General features: G+C 35.8%; 2 protein-coding genes across 5 annotated transcripts; one reads left to right on the forward strand and one right to left on the reverse strand.

Moving 5' to 3' along the window:
• Window positions 1-11958: 11958 nt before the first annotated feature.
• Window positions 11959-16550, forward strand: LOC132187176 (uncharacterized). Of its 4 annotated transcripts, none has more exons than XM_059601392.1 (9): window positions 11959-12164; window positions 12275-12358; window positions 12447-12505; window positions 13120-13215; window positions 13346-13423; window positions 14234-14296; window positions 14392-14565; window positions 15542-15637; window positions 16149-16550. In XM_059601392.1, the coding sequence occupies exons 1-9, from the start codon at window positions 11993-11995 to the stop codon at window positions 16230-16232; spliced, it is 906 nt and encodes a 301-aa protein (XP_059457375.1). In that variant the 5' UTR covers window positions 11959-11992; the 3' UTR covers window positions 16233-16550. The 4 variants fall into 4 exon arrangements, with proteins under 4 accessions (XP_059457375.1, XP_059457376.1, XP_059457377.1 ...); XM_059601393.1 differs by having other exon boundaries at window positions 14234-14278; XM_059601395.1 differs by having other exon boundaries at window positions 12076-12164; window positions 12443-12505.
• A 1702-nt stretch (window positions 16551-18252) lies between these two features.
• LOC132187231 (protein ELF4-LIKE 4-like) lies at window positions 18253-19893 on the reverse strand. Its single transcript, XM_059601471.1, has 2 exons — window positions 19676-19893; window positions 18253-18841 (listed from the first exon to the last, which is right to left on the reverse strand). Exon 2 carries the CDS (start codon window positions 18796-18798, stop codon window positions 18454-18456), a length of 345 nt encoding a protein of 114 aa, XP_059457454.1. The 5' UTR covers window positions 18799-18841; window positions 19676-19893; the 3' UTR covers window positions 18253-18453.
• Between the last annotated feature and the right edge of the window lie 864 nt (window positions 19894-20757).

Raw genomic sequence — 20757 nt, forward strand, 5'->3', positions numbered from 1 at the left:
TTTCCTTCTAATCACTTGTTTTTGGCTCCTCCAAAAACCACCAAGAAGAAAACACCGTGGCAACCCTTGTACCTCATCTCTTAGATTCTATCTTTTTTTCCACCCTTGGGTGCTCACATATATTCATGTTTTGGCACACTTAAAACACAAAGGCTTAATGCCTTTATATAGTACTTAAAAGTCGGTACTGCATACTTGAAAACCAAGTCAGTGAGACATATTCTCCTACTTGGAGAATCAAACTTATTACACATAGGAGTGGTAAAACCAAGGCTAGTAGGAGAAGTAAAGGGTAGGACCCACAATAATGATTCAAGGCACAAAACAACAACACGTATACATGCAATTGCATTCACATGGACACTAGAACCTTCAAGCTTATTAGTGTGAGTGGGTGCAATATAGTAGACTTTAAAATAATGATAAAAATTTCTCAAAAGCTATAGATGGGTGAATGCCTAGTGCAGTATCGGTTTTTCTAAAACCTTCTTGAAAGCTCCTAGTTCATGAGCTGGCGTAAAGGAATTTCTCCACACACAAGACTTCACGCCTACAAGGAAAAAGGCTGCAGTAAATAATTATTTTTCCAATGCTTGAGTCACTGTTCACACCTACAAAAAAATAACGGCAATCAAGTTTTGTTGTCCGATCAACCTTTATGTTTTATACCAGCCATGTCCCAAAACTTCACTTTTAAATAGTCCACGCCATGTGTTAATTTTCACTCAGAAATTCCTATCCCCCTCTCACGTACTATGAGTTCTAGAGAGTAAGAAATATATATTAGTAATAAGCTTTAGAACTTAAAGCTTTGGAGCTACTTCAAGTGTGGGTGCTAGGTATAATTCTTTTATCCTTAGTTTATATCAATTATAGTTATTAGAATTTAATTTATGTCATTATGATGTCTAAATTGCTTGGGAAAGTGTGATTGAATATCTCAGAGAAGGATATTATATTCAATCATCCTTGTAAATATTACAAATGCGCTACATAGTTGTTATGATGCCCGAATGACATTATAATATTTTAGATATATGTTGTTATGCTGTCCAATTTTGGAAAGAGCATAGGGAGAAATTAAGAGGTCGTTATTTTACATTTTAAATATAATTTTAAACTAATATATGGTCGCGCACTAAATGCAGTGAATGTTAGAATCAAGGATTATGAAATACGCTTAACAGATAAATATCACACAATATCACAGTTTATGAGGAATTAACTGATATTTAAATCTAAGCAAACAATTACCAAAAACAAGTAAAATCAAACACAATGATTTTGGTGACGAAGAGGAAACCTTTTAAAAAACAATTTAAAAGTAAAACCTCTCCGGGGCAGCCAAACCCAGGAAATCACTATCAAAAGATTATCTAGAGATTACAGACACTAGAAACACTTACAAACCAATGCAAGCCCTTGACTCTGTAAGATCGACACGCCTCCAACTTGTCTCCTCACTCACAATCTTCTTCAACGTGAATCTCTTTTATTGGATCATTTCGATTGACTTCAATTAAGCACAATGAAACTAACACAAAATCCTCTACGAGGAGTAATCAGGCTCACAACAATTGAACACTCAAATACAACCTCTCACGAATTCTAGGGTTCTAAAATTCGTATCTCTCTCTTCTATAAAGTTGTATTTATATCACATACAACACCCTAGACCTGGGCCCACTTAAAAATACGTTTAGCACTTAAAACTTATGGGCTGTCTGGACAGGGGCCTTGCGAGCAACCAAAATAGGCTTGCTGGAATTGAAGTCCAGACAGGCTACTAGTCTGTCCAGACACCCATTGCAGAGGGTGAAAATCAGTAATCTGAAAATGCTGTCCAGCCTTGATCAACAGCTCCGATCGATGAGCGTTTGTAGTCCAATTGAGCTGAAACTTAGTAGGGATGTTCATGACACGTCAATCCTCATTGTGAACGGTGGAGATTGGATTCTAAGCATTCTATATCAGTTTTTGAGCCCGTGAATAGTAGCCTCTGCATTTTGGAACCGAATGAAGCCAACAAAAACTAACAAACTCCCCCTTTGGCAATTTGGTGACAAAACCAATATGCCGAAACATCCCATCATCTCTCCATCTATACTCCCCCTTTTTGTCACAAAATGACAAAAGGTATTCATGTTTCCTGAAACACTTCACAATATATATCAAGGCATATGTGGAACAGGAATAACACAGAACAACTCAACTCATGATCACAAAATAAACGAAAATGCAAGAAATATGCAGCAAGATCGTGAAGGCACATCAACACAAACTCCCCCTCAATGTATGACTCATTTATGAACAAGAAACTACAAAAGAAAAACATGTTTCTCCCCCTCAAATGTCAAATGAACACACATGATACACACATTAAAGACTCATGTATTTCAGCAATGAATATCACAAACATGCTCCAAATATACAAAATATACACGAGACTAGAAATGGCAAGAAACTCATATTGCTTAACCCAAGCAAAGAAAAATGTTTCATTCAACCCATGCGTGTGTGGTGTGTTTGTAAATCATCAAAAGAGAAACATTATTAACTTACAAAATGAGGAGAAAGTTTCACCACCATGAAGTTTTGACAAGTATATCAAATCAAAAGTCAAACCTTATCATACTAGGGCATAGGTACTCTCATCCTATACATTCTTCTTTGTAAAACAATTTGCACAAGTTTGACATAGTGAAATAAATTCCTTTTGGAATAATATCTTTTGATTTTATATGTTTCACTATTTTGTTTCCTTTTGTCTATGAGAAAGTGTCCTTAAACTTGTGGTGCTTATTACGAAAGAGAAAGCAGGAATTTTTAAGCCATAGGTTCAACTAGCATATGGTCAATTTGAAAAATGTGTCTAGTCAAAAACCTCATATGGTTACCTAACAAACCTCACAAATAAAGTTAAGCAAAAACCTTAAAATAAACTTAAATGTGCACAAGAGATAAAGCATAGGCAAAACATACCACATAAGCTCAGGTTTTAGGTAACTACAAAAACAAGTCCATTGACACAAATGTTCATCACATGCATATTAAGAACATTCCAAGACACAAGGAACTAAATCAATGAAAGCAACATGATAAATTAATGGACTATCTAGGTGCATACGACAAGAGAAGAAAAAAAACAACCAAAGAAAAATATTTTTGTCGATTTGAAATTTTTCACAAAAGAAATGCACACAAACGAAAACAAATGCAAAACAAATAAGAAAAATGCAATGCAAAAAAAAAAATAGCAATATATATATATATATATGCTCTACGATATGACTCACCTATCATAAGGTGAGAGCACTACCACTCCCCCTCAAAGGGTGAATGGTATCATCCTTCCTAACCCATATTTGAGAAATCTTAGGTCTAGATTTATGACTCTGCTCAAACTTATCTAGCCTAGATAGCACTTCTCTCATCATTATGACCAAACCCTCACTCTCTTTCCTAGAATAGGAATATTCATTTTTATGCACATGAGATTTCAAATTAAAGCAGTGAGGTCGAATGTGACCAACGTTTCCACAGTGATAACATGTAGGGACAAACCTTTGAGAAGGTAATTTCCTAGGAAGATGCATGACTCTAGGCTTAGGGTAAGATGTATGAGGCTTAATGGGAATTTTCTTGCCTTTCTTACCTTGGAGTGTTGAAGCAACTGCTTGCTTTCCTTCACTTAAAGATTCTTCTACTTTCACTAGTTTAACAAAAATAGTCTTTGAAGTAGAAGCACGGTTAGAAGACAAAGAAGCAGTTTTATCAAATCCTAAACCAAATTTGTCACCAAAATGTTTCTGAACATGCAACATGTTATCTAGCCTTTCACTAGAGGAATTTCTCAAATGATTTCTAGATCCATTCAGATCATTTTGAGCGGATTTAATCTTAGCAATTAACACATGATTTTCAAATTTAAGAGTATTGCAAATAGCATGTGAATCACTCAAAGTTTTCAACAAATTATCCCTTTCAAGTTCAAGATTTTTAACATTCTTAACAATTTTCAAGTTAGTATTTCTAAGCATAGAAATTTTTTCTATCAAGTCGTTAAATGAGTTTTGAAGATCACTAACCCATTTTGATTCGTTATCAGATGCAGACTGAAAATCTGATTGATTAGAATCATCATAATCATCAGAAGTAACAAAAGCCACATAATTAGGAATTTCTTCCTCACCAGTGTCACTTAAGGTAATATTGAAAGCTTTTTGATCTCTTGGCTTATTACTCTTGAGGTTAGCACAATCCTTGCACACATGACCATAGGCAGAGCACTCATAACATTTTGGACCACATGGGTCTCTTTCATTTCTATCCTGAGTACTCTCTTTTTGTTTTCCAAATCTCTTGGAAATTCTATGTTCATTCTTAAAATACCTTCTAGCTATAAAAGCAAGTTCTTCATCACCTGGTGATTCCTCATCAGATAACTTATCAGAGTTTTTCCTAAGAGTTCTAAGAGCAAGATCCTTATTTTTCTTAGGTTGAGACAAAGAAGACTCATAAGTCTGAACAGCACCAACTAACTTTTCTATCTTCATGGTATTAAGATCAGTGCATGACTCAATAGAACTTACCTTGATTCTGAATCTTTCAGGGAGCGATCTCATAACCTTTCTAACTACCATAATGTCAGAAACTTTATTTCCTAGATTTATCATGGAATTTCTAATTTCACTAAGTTTACCAAAGAAATCATTAAACATCTCATCCTCTAACATTTTAATTTCCTCAAACTGAAAAACTAACATTTGAAGTTTTGAAGCTTTAACAAGATTAGTTCCTTCATAAGTAGTTTCAAGGATCTCCCATGCATCTTTGGCACTATCACAATTTGAAATTCTAGAGAACTCAGTTTGTAAAATTTCCAACCATAGAGCATTCATAGCTTTATCATTTTTCATACGAGTTTGTTTTTCAACATTAGACCATTCGGTTGTCGACTTATCTGGAGCGTTAAATCCAGATTCACTGACAGACCAAACGCCTATTGATTTTAAGAAAAATCTCATACGGAACTTCCAATAGCCATAATTTGATCCATTAAAATCAGGCACAATGTTAAGGGTTTGAGACATCTTAAACAAAAAACAAAGATCACACTTAGGAATTTAATCCTTCACGGAGTGAACCCTCTCTGATACCAATTGAAATACGCTTAACAGATAAATATCACACAATATCACAGTTCATGCGGAATTAACAGATATTTAAATCTAACCAAAAAATCATAAAAAACAAGTAAAATCAAACACAATGATTTTGGTGATGAAGATGAAACCCTTTAGAAAACAATTTAAAAGTAAAACCTTTCCAGAGCAACCAAACCCCGGAAATCACTATTAAAAAATTATCCAGAGATTACAGACACTAGGAATACTTATAAACCGATGTAAGTCCATGACTCTGTAAGATCGACTAGCGTCCAACTTGTCTCCTTGCTCACAACATTCTTCAACGTGATTCTCCTTTATCAGATCCTTCCAACTTTAATTAAGCACAATAAAACAAATACAAAATCCTTTACGAGGAATAATCAGGCTTACAACAATCGAACATTCAAATATAGCATTTCAAGAATTCTAGGGTTCTAAAATTCGTACATCTCTCTTCTATAAAGTTGTATTTATATCACATACAACACCCTAGACCTGGGCCCACTTAAAAACACTTTTTGGGCGTAAAACTTAAGGGCTGTCTGGACAAGGGAGCTTGCTGTTCGGACAGGGTCCTTGCGAGCAATCAAAATAGGCTTGCTGGAATTGGTGTTCGGACAGGCTGCTAGGCTGTCTGGACACCCACTACAGAGGGTGAAAATCAGCAATCTGGAAATTCTGTCTGTCCTTGAGCAACAGCTTCGATCAATGAGCGTTTGTGGTCCGATTGAGCTGAAACTTTGTAGGGATGTTCATGACACGTGAATCCTCATTGTGAATGGTGGAGATTGGATTCTGAGCATTCTATATCAGTGTTTGAGCCCATGGACAGTAGCCTTTGCATTTTGGAACTAAATTAAGCCAACAAAAACTAACATGTTAGAGCGGGAATTCAGCTTAACTGTTTACAGTAAAAAAGTAAGTATAACTACTTACTGAGACTGATATTATTTTATAAAGCTTTCGAAGTATGATTATTACTTGAGCTTGAATATTTTATGAATAACATGATTATATGCTTTCAATTATTTTTACATGTATTGAATTAAGTTGGGAAATGAAAGGAGATGACTATGAGAACAAAAGAATAATTTTAAGAGACATGTTATTGCATATTGTTGAACATTGAGAATAAGAAATTAACTAAATATGAAGTAAGAAGGTTTTTCTATATTAACGGTGGGAGCCGAAGGAGCCTCTCAGGTTAAATAAGAAGCCTTTTGTCTTCCTAGAGTTGATTGTAAAATTATAAGGTGTTCTTTTGTTAACGGTGGAAGCCGAAAGAGCCTTCCAAGTTAAAATAAGAAGCCAAGTGCTAACCGAGGAGCCGAAAGTGTCTCCAGATAGCCGTAAACGAAAGGTTCAAGTCCTTTAGAAAGCCGTAGAGGCTAGAGATTGCATTGCATACATTGAATAATGTGATTTATTTGTTTTACCTTTTTATATTTATATGCATATTCATTTTATGAGATGCAAGTAAAATGCATATATGTATAAAAATAAAGTCATATGTCTAGAAAAGATAAATGGATTTTATTACAAAATAAGTCTACATTGCTTATCCTGTCAGCTATGGATTATAAAAAAATGAATCTGTCTGGAACGTAGCTGTTATTATAATCACCATGTTAGAGATACTCTCGAAAAAGATGGCTCATTTTTGAAAATGTCTATAATTCTTATACCTATTGGGACCGTGGACTCATTAATCCGCCTATGTAAATGTGGTAACACCACAATTACACCACATTTACATAGATGTTGATGTAGATGTAGAAGAGGGTGAAGATGATCCATATGCCTACCTAGGTTATTATGGATAAGGTTTTCTGGTGCCTTAGTTTATTGTAGAATATCACGAAGATATCTATCTTTTGAAATGTATATATAGTTAGACATGTACTAGGTACTTTTGGTGTACAGTTACTTAGGTGTTGTTTGAGACACTTTTTACTAGTGTGTTTTCTTATTATGTAAAGTACAATGTAAAAATCTATTTAATATAGAAGTCTTGTTATTAGCTCTGATGTGTTTTGTAAAGGTTATATAAGAAAACAAATAATTTATTCCGCTGCAAGATTTATAATATCTGATGATAATGAGGAAGAGATAGTAGTGCTTAGTGGGAATTAGAGATTTCCACTTTCGCCCCACTGGTGAGCCCTAGCCCTGGGTTGGTACAAACTAAATTGGTTTCCAGCAGTTTGCAAGAGTCTAGGACTGGTGGGGATGGGCGTGGTGGTGCGTGATGCAGCTAGGAAGGTGTAGCGGCAAGGTGTGCGGCAGCAAGGGGTTATTTTGATCCAAGTGCCGCTGAAGCTTGGGCGGGAATACAGGCTCTATGTCTGGGGAAAGACCTCAATCTCTCTCATATCCAAATGGAAGGGGATGCACAAACTATCGTGGAAGCTGTTAACTCGGAGGAGCAAAATTAGAGCAAAATAGGACATCTTGTGGAGGATATGAAGAAAGGGTTGAAAAATTTTCCAAGTGGCAAGTAATTTACGTGAGTTGAGTGGCCAATAGTGCGGCTCATACACTTGCTCGATTGGCAGCCACAACAAGTTTAGGGAGATTATGGATGGGGATCACCCTTGATTGTACTTGTGAGATTATTCTGGTGCAGCAAATTGCACTACCAGTTGATTGATTTATTATAATGAAACAAGATTTCTATTCAAAAAAAAAAAACCTTACCTTCATAAAATCATTTGCATGCAATATATTCCTCCGCACATAGGTTGGCATGTGTTCCAAAGAAGACTCAAGGGAGTTCCATTGTGGGCAATATTTCTTTTTAAAAATTTGTGTAACCAAGGTATCTGACCTTTAGATCAAATGTTACCCTTGTTTAGCCAAAATAACTTATTAAAGCACTCAAATTCTCTAAAAAAACCCCAAGCCACCTATTGATTTTGAACACTACAATTTTGTTGAGCTTATCCATATAATTTTTTATTCATTATTCTTTTGTCCCCACAAAAAATGCAGCATCAATGAATTAATTTCTCAACACAATGATTTTGGCACCTAGAATATACTCATACTATAAGTTGAGATAGCTTGGATTATCTGTAATGCCCCGAAAAATCACCAACTTTTAAAAGATTAATAATTTTCTCAAAGCACGACAAAACACTTTCATAAAACACATTCTTCAAAGGTTTTATAGCCCAATAACATAAACCCCTTATGAGTAAACCATTTCCTTGAAATAACCAAAATCCAACTTTTTGGCCGAACGTTCGCTAGAGGACCACCCGAGCGTTCGCCCTTAACCTTAGTGCCAGCGTTTGCTAGGGGGACCACCACCACTAGGTAATACCCCAAACGTACGCTTGAACCCTTTGAACCATTTTGCAATAGTACCCAAACATTTGCACCATAAATACTGAACGTTCACTACCACTTTGAAAAGCAATTTTAATTTATTATCCACTTTTTCCTAAGAAGGCACGCCTTCCACCCTCTATATAAGCCCCTCATTCGATCCTTAGCCTCTCCCTACACCAGAAAACCCTAACCCTAGGGTGAGAATTGACTTTGAGAGAGAAGGAGGAGGTCTTGGTGGATTTTGCCATGATCAAGGTAATTTATTGTCCATTTTCATAGCCTTCATGTTGTTCTTGTGTTTTATTATGTATTCTAAGTTTAAAGATGCTTTGATAAGGTTTTGTACCCATTTCTTTTTTTTTTTTTAAAAAAAAAAAAGCTTTAAACACACATTTGATGTGTTAAGTTACTTGATATTATGTTGTCTTACGTTGCATGTGTCTATTAGGAGCCTAGAATGAGATGTACCACACCCTTGTTTCGAGTTAGAAGTATAAAATCACATTTTGGGCCTTTGGCCAAGAGTCTTCACTCTCTAGCCGAACGCTTGCTCCTGAGCCCAAGCATTTGCCCAGAGAGTAGGTCGTTTACCTAGTAACCCAAATATGTGAGCATAGGGTTTTTAATGGCCCTTTTCATGAGATAAAACCTATTGTGTCACTTGAAGAGTTCTCTAGTACTACGTATAACGACGTGTCGTATTTCGTTATACCAGGGCTTTGTGATGTCGGAGGACTCAAGTGAGCGCATGAGGTAAGTAAACACTTACGACTGCTTTCATTAAAAACGTGTGATATGTCAGCTGACTGAGCACGTGAATGCCATGAGAATATTTACTCTTTTTATGCAATTTGGTAACTATTTTAATGAATTAATTGATAAGATGCATCGTATGACATGGTACACTAGTACGTGCAGTATAATGACCATGAGCTTATTATATTTACTTGATTTATGGTCAAATTGTTGAGTGTGTTATATGGGTCTTGAATCCAATGGTTGTTTTGTGACCGGCACATCCATGTTTGAATGGTGAGTCATTACAGGACGTACATCACTAGTAGCATGGGTCACCCGAGGTCGGACTCGGTCATACTGCTAGTGTTATGGATGGTAGCGTACAATATTCGGGGTACCGGTATTGTATTACAAGTCTTTTGAGACAACACAAACCCTGCTAAGAATGGTTAATATCTTGGGTAGACCATATATGATAGTTATAACCTAATACAATGTTACTTTTCTTCATTAAAATATTTAGGTGATTGCCGTTGGGATTACACCCATCATTTATGAATAAAATTATATTTTATGGTGTAATAACATAGACAACACCTCACTTTGAGCGTTTACTCGAAAATGCATGTTTATTTCCCAATCATTAAAATTGGCTCACGACAGATCTAACCGTAGGATTTACTTACTTAGTTTTTAGGCTTATGCGGCTACGGTCATTGTAGGTTTCATACCTAGAGGTTGTTAATTATGCCCAACCTTGAGAAAGAAAGCACATGGCGATGCTTTCAAGATTGTAGTTAGACTTAACTAGAATTATGTGCTCTATTAGAAGGCCTTGTGTTCTTGAGGATAAGGTACTGTGTACTTGATGTCTAATAATTATCTCATATTTATCAGGTTCACCTTCTGCTCTTTTACACTCTAATTATGTTAGATGGGTGATCCCTCAGTTAGTTATCAGTTAACTAATATGAAGTGATTGCCAGTAACCCTGTTAGAATGACTAAGGTTATTTTTGGAAGCGTTACATTACCGCCTTGATAAAAATCTCTTTTCTTTCATGTGATAGAAAATTCTCTTTCAACCCATTAAAACATGGCCATATTTAAACGCACGATTTTTTTAATAAAAGTCGGTGCTTATTGATTGAGAACCCTTAGGCTTTTTTTCTTTTTTCCTAAGCCCACTTACGCATTAGAAAGAAAGAAGCTCCAATATGTTGTGGTCCACAAGTGTTTAATTAAAGGGCATGATTGTCAATTTGCCATCGCCTTCTTCCTAAAACATCACGTCTCATCACTGCATGAATCATTTGCCCCTAATGTCTGATAAGTGAGTGTTGATTGTCCCTGATCTACGGCCAAGGGTGGGCAACTAGGGCATCAGAGGATTTTCTACCATAGTAAGAAAAAAATTTGAAAGTTGAAGAGGGCATTTGACCCCCTCAAGTCTCAACCCCCCTCCCCTGCCTGTATGATGAAATGTTGGAGCCCGCGAACTCCTAAGACTAACTAACAGTTCAAGAATCTTAAAAACTCCAGATATTCACTATAAGCATTGTTGATGATCCTCTGACCAATAACTTTTGGAAAAGGGAGAAGTAAAATCAATGCTAAGAGCTAACTACATTAGATATTAGATATATTAAGCGAGGAGATGTTTGACAAATCATGGTTTTCTCTCGTAAATGTTCTAAGCGATCCAGTTAATCTCAGTAAAGTCTCTCACAATGAAAGGAGAAGTCATGCAGCAAATTTATAAAGACCCTAGTGGGAAAAATTTTAGCTAAGAAAAACTACATTAATTAAGCTCATTGAATCACACTTTTTCTACAATTTCAGAGTCCTCAATAATTACAAATTAAAATTGAGGCTTTGAAATTCATATCTTTTGTAATATTTTCCAGGCAACCAAACAGAGCCTCAGGACAAGATATCAATTTTTTTTGTTTAGCCAAAAAATAAAAAAAGTCCAGTGTATATTCCCACACTTTCTCGGGAACCAAACAGGAAACAAAGCGAGAAAAATAGTTTCACCCAGAACGTTCTGAGTCCGAGTGGCCCTGATGATAATCTCGGTCCGCATCGGCGTAACCCTGCCTTCGACTCCTTAGTAGTCGTCCTCCGCGAGCTCTCTCGTCAACACCTCATTCAGTTCCGCATCAGCCACAAACTACAGAAACCCAAATCAAAAAAACAACGATTAAGCACCGAGATACTGTCAAACAAAAATAAATAAATAAAACAATAATCTGTTTGGATGCTGAGAAAGCGCCGGAAAGGAAAAGAAAGGAGAGACCCTTTTTGAAGTCCATTTTAGCCCATAGTTTCCGCACCGACAGTTGGTGGCCGAGTATCCTCTTCTCCCCAAAAGCTCATTAGATCCAAGAAAATGCTCAACTCCTGCTTCTCTCTTTTCTTACTTCGTATATTCTTTCTTATTTGGTCTGAGAAATCCTAGAAAGAAAGTGAGAGAAGAGCTGGTGATGCCAGAGTATACAAGGGGAGCATGATCTGACGGTCAGTGACCGAGGGTTTACTTTTCCGAGGGTCTTGATTAAAAGGATTAAAAGTCTTTTTTTTTCTTTTTTTTCTTTTTTCCTGAATGGCATTGTCCGTAAAAATGTTCTTTTTATAGTGGCGTAAAAGGAATTGAGCTAAATAGAGTAGTCTATCTAGCATCTCCTGGTTATCCTATTTTTAGCGGGAAGGAAACGGTTGGGTGAGAGAAAGGGAAGGGTACGTGTATCAATGGCGGGTATTCCTTCAACTCTCTTTCTCAACGCTGGCTCTCTTTTTTGTCACTCTCAAAGCTCATCATGCAGAGCAGTGAATTCCTGCTTCGTCGAAAAGCGTGCTCTCGTTCGTTGCTCGGCCAAGAAGAAAATCGGTTTTATGGATCAAATTCTTGATTATATCGAAGGTACTGTTTGTACGGTGTTCGTTGTTCCAAAATTGTGAATTATTAGAAAAGAGAGTAAATTTAATCATTTACTTAATATAATTAGGACATTAAATTTTGTTTTTTTAAAGGGGGTCCCAAGTTGAGGAAATGGTATGGGGCTCCAGATCTCCCCGCCAAAGATGGATCCGTTGTTGAAGATGATGACCAATCAGGTAGTCTGTGAATGGTGGTTCGTGGGTGTTTTTCTCTATATTCCTTTTAAGATTTGAAAGAATTCTGAATTGTCCATTGAAAAGACAGAGGTAGAAGAAGTCAGGGACGCAGTTTTGGTAACTGACGGAGACAGTGACATAGGCCAGGTGTGTATTGCTTTTGAATCTTATTTTTTTTTGGCTTTGAAAATTGAATCAATTGTTAAGGGCCTAACCATTGATCTAAAAGCCTTAGGACGGTTGTATATTGATTTGGTTAAACTCTTAGCCCTTAGGATTGCATTTTTAGCATTAACTCGATGGTAGTTCTTTTCTCTTTTGGCGGCTTTACTCAACTATTAGTATTTAATGACTTAATACTATAATCGTACATAATTGATCTAGTTTATAAGTCGCTTTTTCCATGACTCGACCTCATGATGTGATGATGCCTACTCTGATACCAATTATTAAGGGCTTGACTATTTATCCAAAAGCTCTAGGACTATTCGATACTTATTGCAAATATAGTATTTGGATAAATTTATGACGATCAAAATGCCACTTGAAAACTTTAATCTTTTCATATGTATATGGATGTACAAATTTTAATATGTATCTTTGCACCCATATATGGGAAACTGGATTAACTGGCCCAGTCAACATCATTACCTCACAGTCTATGATGGTATGATTGGAGTAGTTTCTTGCTGTTTAGTGTAAAACTCTTAATTGGCTTACAGTTTGTGAATTCTGAGCCTCGGGTTATCTAGCTTATGTAGATGGTAATATTGTCGTTGATTGTGAAAAAAACTCGGGTTAAAGCACTGGTGAAGGATAAGCGGGCTGCACTTGAAGCTTTCGGAACTTATGTTGAGGTGGGTGGATTTTTGAGTTTCAGTAAAATTACTTATAGGTGGTCCTAGTTTCTTGGCAGTAGCTTTTCCTAATATTTCTTTTCAGGTTCATACAAAAAATGTTGATTACAGTTTTTGGTGTTGTATGCAGTCAATGGCTGGAGATGCAAGTGACAAACCATTTCTAAGGAGAGCTCTAAGAGGAGTTCGCACAATAATATGCCCGAATGTATGCATATCTGAATCTAGCTTATTGATTTATATCCTCCATCTTAACTAAAACCATAATCAATAGCAACATGTCTAGACAGACTATAACTATCACACAAAGTTGTAGTATTTCTGAATTTTTGAGGTTCTGTGGCTTGCCAAATGTACACTCTTTTTGACCCTTCTACTAATATGATTTGAATTTGCCATCGTTATTATCTGTGTGGTTCCCGTAATGCCTGTTGTTCCTGTTGTGCTGGTGAGCATGATCTTGTCATTGTAATTGCTTAAGTAAGCTTTCTTGTTGGAAAAGTAAAAGCCATGTTATGGGAAAAAAAAAAATCCCTTTGGTAAAAATCTGCCAAAACCAAATCTTTAAGGAGGTTGCCAGCTGGCATATACAGATATGCTCACTCACAAAATGATAAGAGTATGAATGTTTGAAATGGATATGAGATGTCCGATGCAATGGTCAGAAAATAATATCAATTGTGCCATGGGCATTGATGTCTAAAGCATGTACTATAAACTGGCATATAGGCGTTTCCACCACAACAAAAATCAGTCTCCTTGTCGCATGGTTGTAACTTATTTTCTTCATTGACTTGATGTAATTGGTTTGATGTCTTCTTTGAAACTCTAACAATGCAAGCAAAAGCTGTACCTGCAAAGTCAAAGAAATTATTATCTTATTTATATTTTCTACAGTTTGATAATGTATAGCTATTTATTTTTAGGTTAATCATCTTTCTCTATTACTTCAGGGCATTCCTATTAGTTAAGGTCCTCTTACCTTTCTACTTAAGAAGAATTTCTAATGTTTCGTCAGGAAGGTTTCTTATCTAATGTTGGGGGCTTGAATGGGGTGCAACATGTAATTTTTTTATCTCAGGTATCTCTCTTCCTCTCATTTGTGCTTCTGTAAGCATGAAACATCACCAATTTAAGTAAATGCATGTTTGTTATTGTGGTTTGATAAGGTTGCAGTTGTCTGCTTATAAAGGTGCTGGTGGCATTCAAGCTCTCATGAAAAGCAATGCAAGAAAATTGGCTGAGCAAGATGAATTGATGCTAATAGCCTCAGGAATCCCTTACACCATCATTAAGGCTGGGTTGTTAGAAAGCACTCCAGGTGGAGGACAAGGTTTTAGCTTTGAAGAGGTATTACTCTTCTTCTTTTACAATGGACAGGACCAAATCAGTGTACGGTGCTCAGTTTCACAGTACTTAAACCACAAAATGTTTGGAAAGGAAATAATATGACTGATTCATACTTCTGCATGATTGTCAACAATACATTGCAGTATGTTTTCCAGTTCCCATACAAACCCAACATTTCTCACAATGCTGTTAATTTCTAGTTTTTGGACTGCGTCACATTTACTTTTTCTTTCAACTGATGATTGTTTAGAAGCACAAGAGTGACTGCCAGTTACTATGTGAAAAAACTTGACCCTGTTTGTTCGAAACTCAATAAATGATGGCAATCAATTTTGTAATAACTTTTTTAAGAGCTCCTGATCTGAAATTCACTTATGAGACAGCTATATGTTGGTCATTGCAATGTGTTTTTTAGCTGTTATACAATTCCTGTCAACTCAAAAAAGAAACCTTTTTTTGTGGGTCATCAGGGAATTGCATGATAGTAATTCAGTCTCTGTAGTGTTAAGATGCCTAGGCTTATTGTTTCCAAAGATCTTTCTAAAGCAAATATAGTCATAACGAAAACTGATTGTAGAGATTGAAATAGCTTCAATATCCTAAAGTATTGAAGTTATTGCAGAATAAGCAATCAGGCAAAACATTCTCATGTTAGATGCAAAGATACTACATTCTTTTCTTCTTTCCCTGGTCTGAATATAGACTCATATTTATGAATGCAAAACATAATTGTTTCTTCTTCGCTTGTTTCTTAAAAGATAAATCATCTTATCAAACTTTTTTTTTTTTCAAAATGATCTCATGGGCTCGTGAAATTTGGATTCTAACTGAAAAAATTTAAGGGATTGACTAGCACATGGAGGATAAGAAAAAAATTTCTTGCAAGATAAAAATAATGAGGTTTTTTTTTTAATTTTTTTAATTTTTTTATTTCTATAGCTGAATATCAAACTTCATTTAATGTTCTTCATGACAGGGTAGTTCTGAAAGGAGAAATCTTAGCAAGGAGGATGCTGCCTTTATTTGTGTGGAAGCTATTGATGCAGTCCCGCAAAGAGGATTCATATTTGAGGTTGGTAAACATATATACATCCGAATTCATTGACGGAAACTGATTTGATTGGCCATTTCGTATAAATTTGACAGATGAAACACTCCTCTAAAGTATCAACTGTCTGCCAGACAGCCAAATATGCAACTTCTTAATGATCACATTTATTATCTTGTTGGAGTAGTTGAATTAATCCTGACTAGCATGTTGCGTGAAGTGGACCAACAGCCTAGTCCTTGGTTCTGTCTAACATATACACTTATTTGAAGGAACACCAAAACTACAAATAAAAATGGACTCATTGCTATGAAAAGCAGTCATCACCAAGTTTGTACGCCAAAACAAATAGTTGTAAACTACAGAATAGTTTGAGGATACGAAGTCAATCCATTTCACTTGCATACTAGAGACATTGGGATATTTTCTTGTCCATTACCAAACAACCCCTTAATTCATTTATTTTAACCATGTTATTTTCTTCATTTTCTTGGTAACTGGGTTATCCATTGTTCTCTGCTTTGTATGGCAATAGGTGGCCAATGGAGACGAGAAGGTTTCAGATTGGCAAGAGCGTTTGGCTAGATTGATGGAGAAAGCAGAGCAGCAGCTTCAATAATCACACACAGACGTGCCACCTGTGTAGTTTGAGTTGATTGATTTGCATGAGAAGAAAGGGTTTAGAGAAGTGAGTTTATTTTGCACATGAACTGCATAATCAGTACTGATGGGAAGACTGATGGTATAGAGAAGAACGTAAGAATTAATGATTTAGTGCTAAATTTCTGATTTCATGTGGTTGTCACTTGTCAAAGCCCGACAATATAACAGGCTGCATCACCATTCTTTTCCCCTCTTGTTTTGATAAAGTCATCTTGTCTATGAATGTTTATCACCATTATACAAAATCATAAAATGATATTGTAAGATTTTTTTTCATGTAATTAAGGCTCTATTTGTTTCAGCGTAAAATGATATTTGAAAAACCAATTTTCGTATTTTAGGGTGTTTGGTGCGACGGAAAATATTTTTAATTTGACCAAAAAAACTCTTTAGTTTTCATAAAATGGTTTTATTTTTTAAAATGGTTTTATTTTTGAAAACCGTAAACCATTTTCTGAGTTTGAACATCTCATTTTCAAATCGATAGATCTAGCCAAAAATTCGTCAGGACAAGCAAGAAACTGAGTTTTTTTTTTTCTTTTTCTTTTTCTTTTTCTTTTTATCGTTTAGTTGGGGAAGGGAACAAGAAATCCAACTTTACCTATGGAAACCCATCATTCACATGGGTCTTTCAACCACATCTAGAAAAAGCAAATAAGTGGTTCCAAGAAAAAACACAAAGGAGAAATGAAATCAAAGTTACTGGGTCCACCAACAAAAGTACAATCAAATTGTGTGTTTGGGGGGAGAAAATGTACTGTTAAAAGGCATTTTTACTACATTAAAAACTTGGGAGGATATAAAAAAAGATAAAGAGTACGGAAAATGTAAAAAGAATCTAAATAAAGGACAAGCAAGTTCTACCAAATGCACCTCCTCAAAAATCACTGGGCCCTTCATCATCCTTTCGTCCTTTCAAACTTAACTAAGCTACCACTTCGCTTTATACAATTTCAATAATAGTTCGTTTTCCCATTAAGAATAATAGAATATTCAATACAATACAATGCCATTAAGTAGGACAAAACATTAGTCAAAAGGATACCTATCCACCACATGAGATTCCAAAGTTCTTCTCCATTGCGAAACCGCAAGAACTCTTTGGCACGCTATCTTTAGTCAGTTTGGGTTGCTTTGGGTTATGCCTGGCAAAGTGAGGGATTTATTTTATTGCTGGTGGTCGGGAGGTCGTGCTCGAAGCGCGGTAGTTTGGAAGATGATTCTTCTATGTCTTATGTGGTGTATATGGATTGAAAGAAATGCTAGATGTTTTGAGAATTCTACTAGGACTATAGAGGAGCTGACTCATTTTTTCTTCTTTACTCTTTACTCTTAGACGGCCGCTTGGCTAGCTCCTTTAGTAATTAGTTTTTCTGACTTCCTCTTTCATTTCTCTCCTTCCTAGGCGCTCTCTTTTTATATTTCCCGTGTATATGGGTTGCACCCCTCTGCGCTCTTGTTATATAATACTTTTACTTTTCAAAAAAAAAAACAAAAGTCAAAAAATTCTCAAGGTGTCATTTTAGAATTGTGTTGTTAGTTTCCCATAATGGCATAAGGCTGATGACACTGCAGTGAAAATCACATAAAAATAAGGGTTTGTGACGACGTTGAAGTGAAAATCAGCAGCTGATTTTGTTCATCTCAGTTGTAGGGCAGACAAGTTAAAAGAGAGTAAATACCAACCCTCCATGACAATCCTCAATATCAAGAATAGAGGACACTGGATGGAATCTCTTTTGCCAAACATGGGAAAAGAATAAAGTGGGTCATTGAAAGTCCCCATCAAAAGCAGGTCACGGATGAGAAAATAAGGATGAGTAGAAGCTATATGCCCCAAACTTCAACTAATGACATTTTAGCAATCAGACAAAGTATAGATGAATTAACCTGCCAACCAACAATCAAAAAATGAAGCAAAATGAAGAGAGAAATTTAAAACCACCCAGCATTTAATACCCCAAATAATCAGTATAGGCCTCAAACTTGAAGATTTAATGACAGAAGAAGCATGCTTGATTCCATTGAGTTAACAAAAATTACACAGCTAGAATTAAAGCTTTAAAGACATTATAACTAACACAGAAGAGTTACACAATCTCATCATATATCCTTTCCTTGTGGTGTACTAAAAGACTCAATTCTTATTCCAGCATGAAAGTTTTTCAGTAAATCAATTACCCGGATCTAATTCTCTTCAGACTGGCTTTTCCATTGGATTTCAAACTCCCACCTGATTCTCCTTCAGATGAAGCTTCCACAGACTTGGTAAAAGAGCTTGAAAGATCGGCATAGACATCAACCACCCTTCTGATATTGTTATTAAGCTCTCTAATCAATCCCACATTTCTGCTCATGTTATCAGGGATCTTCGACTCATGATTCTGGTTGATCTCATTGATTAGCAACCTGTTCTGGTCTAAAATGTCCTGGACTTGCACAAAGTTGTTCTGAAACGTCTGCAAAACCTTGCCATCTACTTCGGTTCCTTTTCCCATGCCCGAAAATATATCACCTTCCATTTAAATTACACCTTAATTCAATCAATCAAAACCAGCGCCAGCCCTGACATGAGAAACAGAAAAGCAGTAAAACAATAAACAAGCTTAAATGATTTTGAAATTGATGGATGCCCATAATTTTTCATTTGCTTTCTGAATAATTTTAAGGGAGAAGCAACATGAGAGAAACCATAACACTTGGAAGTTTTCTCAGGGACTACTGTTTGGTTAGGAAAGTGGAGCATAAGAGGCAGTGAACAAAGTAGAAAAATGGCGACAGGGCATTAGCTTGTGACCTATAAAAGCAGGCCCCTTTTTCCATAAAAAATCAAACTTTTTCTTTCTGTTTGCTCCAAAAAAAACCAATCCCAAGTTTTAATTTTGATTACAGAAGAATCTGAATGAACCCCAAATACCAGTCAGTGCCACACACTTAGAAGAAAAGTGCTCGCACAAGAAAACATAATAAAAGGCAAAGACTAAATTATGTAAAAACTAAATAAATCGCCCCCTTTTTATGCATTGTTTTCTGCAACAAATTCAATTTCCTTTTCGCTGCAGAAAAAAAAAAAAAAAAAAAAAAGGGACGAAATTGACACCCAAATGTTCAAATCCCACACTGCAAAACAAGCAATTGTTTACATAGAGATATTATATTTGTCAAAAGTGGGGGGGAAAAAGTGGGTGTTTTGAGAATTGTAAGAAAGATATTTCCATGAAAAATAAATAGGAAAAACAAAACAAAAGCATTGGAATTCACAGAACAAAGAGGGAATTTTTTCTCAACCCAGATAGAGACAAACACAATTCATAAATCCCAATTAAGATAATAGAAATAACAACCATAATGAATGAAAAGAGAGAAAAAATAATGGTCTACACACTCTCTTTCTCTTACCTTGAAAAGATGTAAAATTTCAGGAGGGGGAGGCCAGAGAGAGAATTATGATTAGATGGTGAGAAAGTAAGGATTTTCTCGAGAAATTATATGCGGGAAAGGAATCAAATCTCGGTCTGAGCAGCTGCAAGGAGGCACTGAAATCATGAAAGAAACATAGAGAGGGAGTTAGTGCCAAGATTTGATAGACAAACACAGTACTCTCTCTGAGACATAACACAGACCCTGCAAATGCAATCCAATAAATAACGTCTCTTTCTCCAAGGCTATAGGTTGAAGGAAAAGATACAAGATAACGAGATTTTTCTTTGTCCTCGTCCGGGCCCCTCGTTTACTTCACATCTGCAGCACTTGCGGTTCATTCATTGTCTGACGAGGTAAGATTTGTATGTTGTGCAAAACAGGACATGTTTCCTTTGTGTGTGCGTGGAATCGTGGGTTGGAGACATTCATGGGATTGGGAGGACGAAACTGGATGGACTTTGGAGATATCCTGGCCATTCATGCGGATTTGAAATATACGACGCCGTGGGATCTACGACTCGGTGTTACTGTTACCAAATTGACCCTGACCATTTTTTTTTCAATGATTTTTAGGATTTAGATTTAGAATAATGTTAAAGTGTAATATCAATTTAATCATTAGTTTTTTTTTTTAAAAAAAAAAATTAATCTTATCTCTTCATTGATATAACAATCAAATGGGTAAAATGCTCCGTATAATGTCAAAGATATAATTTCAAATATTCATAACTCAAACATTATCTATGACATATACAATAGCCTTTCAGACTATTATAAGACAATATCTATAAAAAGTCATCGTCTCAATCAGTTTCAGATCTACAGCAAATTTCGGCGAATCATGTCTCTATCCACTACTAGATCCTTGATTCTCTGGCTTTTTTATGCTACTAGTGTTTTATCAATCGCAATCTCCTTCGTTGCCTTTACCATAATGACAATTATTCTTTATAGTTAATATCAAAAACAAAAGACCGGCCGGAAACTAATTCTGTTATTCTTAAGAATTCGTGAAAACAAAACCTAAGAAAACGAATAAAACTTCACCTCATAGATCA

This window comes from Corylus avellana, chromosome ca7 (genome assembly GCF_901000735.1).
Source record: "Corylus avellana chromosome ca7, CavTom2PMs-1.0".
In the NCBI taxonomy this organism is placed as follows: domain Eukaryota; kingdom Viridiplantae; phylum Streptophyta; class Magnoliopsida; order Fagales; family Betulaceae; genus Corylus; species Corylus avellana.

What these genes read in the sequence shown, in the direction of transcription:
- LOC132187176 (XM_059601392.1), top strand. Translation starts at nt 11,993, where the DNA reads ATGGCGGGTATTCCTTCAACTCTCTTTCTCAACGCTGGCTCTCTTTTT. An exon ending in GAGACAGTGACATAGGCCAG is followed by an intron (nt 12,506 to 13,119) that starts GTGTGTATTGCT and finishes TAGCTTATGTAG; the next exon opens with ATGGTAATATTGTCGTTGAT. An exon ending in GCACAATAATATGCCCGAAT is followed by an intron (nt 13,424 to 14,233) that starts GTATGCATATCT and finishes ATGTTTCGTCAG; the next exon opens with GAAGGTTTCTTATCTAATGT.
- LOC132187231 (XM_059601471.1), bottom strand. Translation starts at nt 18,798, where the DNA reads ATGGAAGGTGATATATTTTCGGGCATGGGAAAAGGAACCGAAGTAGAT.